This window comes from Cornus florida, unplaced genomic scaffold, assembly GCF_030987335.1.
Source record: "Cornus florida cultivar Cherokee Brave unplaced genomic scaffold, ASM3098733v1 CherokeeBrave_3.0.0_Hap2_Chr03, whole genome shotgun sequence".
NCBI classification, from domain to species: domain Eukaryota; kingdom Viridiplantae; phylum Streptophyta; class Magnoliopsida; order Cornales; family Cornaceae; genus Cornus; species Cornus florida.
Genome location: NW_026775573.1, coordinates 4,315,390 through 4,318,131, shown reverse-complemented (window position 1 = coordinate 4,318,131; position 2,742 = coordinate 4,315,390). Strand labels below are relative to the sequence as shown.

General features: G+C 29.4%; 1 protein-coding gene across 1 annotated transcript; it reads right to left on the bottom strand.

Moving 5' to 3' along the window:
* Positions 1-1,185: 1,185 nt before the first annotated feature.
* Positions 1,186-1,980, bottom strand: LOC132298607 (SKP1-like protein 1B). The gene has a single exon (XM_059795008.1). The coding sequence runs from the start codon at positions 1,864-1,866 to the stop codon at positions 1,399-1,401; it is 468 nt and encodes a 155-aa protein (XP_059650991.1). The 5' UTR covers positions 1,867-1,980; the 3' UTR covers positions 1,186-1,398.
* Between the last annotated feature and the right edge of the window lie 762 nt (positions 1,981-2,742).

Sequence of the window (2,742 nt, the reverse complement as noted above, 5' to 3'; positions counted from 1 at the left end):
AGGAGGAAGAAGGCGGCGAAGATTGTGGCATGTAAGGTTAATCAAATTAAGAATATTAATTTTTTATTTTAAGAAAGTATCCCTTATAATAATTTCACAATTAATATCTAATTAAAAAAAATAAGAATTTTAAAAAACACTTATTCTTTTTATTAATTGTAAGATTAGACAGTATGGCTACAATTAAAAATGCCTATATAATTTTTTGCTCATTAGGAGCATTTGAAAACTATATACGGTCTCTTCTTAATGAAGATATATGATAAGTAAAGATTTACTGGTTCGAGCCTCTTGAACTAGGTCACCTTAGAAGAATTTTTTGGTGGTAGATTATGGAGTGTTTTAAGAGGTCCGACACTCCCATCATCAACACACACAAAATAAAAATAAAAATTCATTATCAAAACTAAGATAAGCACAAATACAAGTTATACATATATGCATATAAATTATACACACTCTTAACAGACAAAGTTTAGATCTGAAGAAAATAATGATAAGGTGTGGTTTAAGTTATGATCTTGAATTGAGTAGAAAAGCAAAACAACGAAACTTAAAAAGTTGGATAGGACATTATGAAATTGAGATGGGCTACAAATCTTTTTTCTTTGTTTATTTTATACAGTAATAATAAAATAAAAAATAATAATATCAATAAAAATAAAAAATAATAATAAATTCACTCATTAATTGTATGAGGGAATTTGATGGTTACATGCTTATGTGGCTATCTCTAATTTCATGCTGAGTCAGAATCTGAATTGCATCTCATCTATCTACTAAGTAGTATTGCTCAATATTTTGCCGTCAATGTTGATAAACCCACATATCTGACAGTGTTCTAAAAGTTGCACGGCAGGTGCATATGTCCGTACCAATCTGAGCTACGCAACTATATTATATATAGATGACAGTAACTGTGTGTATATATATATATATATAATTATATATACACATATATGTAATTGAAGACTCTAGTGGCATGACATATGGTTATAATATAATTTTCAAAGTCCTTGATTGTTGTCGAAGTTGGAAATATACAGTTGAACAAATTGTGGATTGAACAAGATGTCGAGATATATAAAAACTAAACTAAAAAGCCACGTTATTCAACCATAATAAAACTAAAAACTAAAAGTGACGTTAAAAAATCATATTATTTACTAAGACAATATTTAAAATATGTTGTAGTTGGCAATTGGTAAAGTTGAATGCTAACAATAAGCTAGTTACACTTGTTTCATATTTCCACCATGGTTGAACTATCTAATGTGAAATTGAATAATACACAAAAACGACTGCCTAAAAAATTGGACCCAATACTTCATTAGTTCTTCATTTTGACTCGCTACAGGGATTGAATATCAAGTCTTCAAGAAATTGTAACTACAAGTTTCACTCAAACGCCCATGCATTCTCCCTATGGACCTCCTCTTCTTCTTCAGGAGTGAAATCATTCTTAATGTTAAAAGTCTTGCGAATTTCCTCTGGAGTCTTTCCTTTGATCATGTCCGCCACTTTTTGACATAACAGATCTAACAAACTCTTGATGTCCAAATAGTTTGCAGCCAAAATGAGATCGAAGAGGATGGCCTGGTCGACTTCGACAAAGTTGGCGTCAAAGGTTTTGATAACATCGTTGGAAGTATTGTCTTCGGACTTGGGGGTCTCAACATGCTTCTTGCAGTACTCGATGATCTTGGACAAGATATTGCCGGTTACATTCGGAAGAGGAATGATGGAATCGGCACAATCATCTTCAATCATGTACTTGATGGTCTGTGACTCCAACGCCACGGCCTCTTCCACTTCGAAAGTCTCTCCATCTGAGCTTCTCAACACAATTGGCTTTGAAGTCGACATGATGAATGTCCAACCTTCGTGAAAGAGAGAGTTGTGTGAAAGCTATTGAAACCACAGAGTGAGAAAATTACAGAGAAAATTACATATGGCACTACATGTATTTATAATAAGGAACCCTACCACCTTAAGGAAACTAATTGCATCCGGAAACGAGTATTAAGGAAACCTATATAAACAAATCCTAAACCCAATAGTATTAGAAACCTACCCTAAATCCATAATTTCCATAAACAGACTTAGGATACCTAATCGTCCAGAAATCGTTTCTGAGTAGGATTACGAGAGAATCGGTCCCACAAACTAGACTTATTTTGCTGTTTTTATTTTTAAGCCATTCGGGCTAACAGTATTTATTACTAATAAGGAAGCCCGACTATTTTGGGCCCATGCTATTTTATTTTTATTTTTTCAAAAAAAAAAAAAAAGAGAGAGAGAGTATTTTTGTTTTGTAAATAACCTCCTTGAACTAAAAATTATCCCTTTAAAATATTAATTTGTTATAATTAAGGACAAATTTACTGCATAATACTATTTTACTCTTTGTCATTTCATATTAAATTATTTTTATTATCTTTTCTCTTATCTAAATATTAATTATATTATTTGCCTTAATTTTATTATTGTTATCAATATATCATAAAAATAAAAAAAATAAATAGATTTGTTACTACCATTTTTTTAAATGAGTAAATTATTATTAAAATTTTATTATTTATAATAAAACTAATTATACACAATTTAAATTTTTTTACAGTAGAAAAATACTTTTTTTTCTTCATAAAATATAATGATAAAAAATTAATAAATTAATAATAAAAATACCTTATTTTTCATGTAATATATTCCTGAAAATTTTAAAAATTAATTAAATTATTT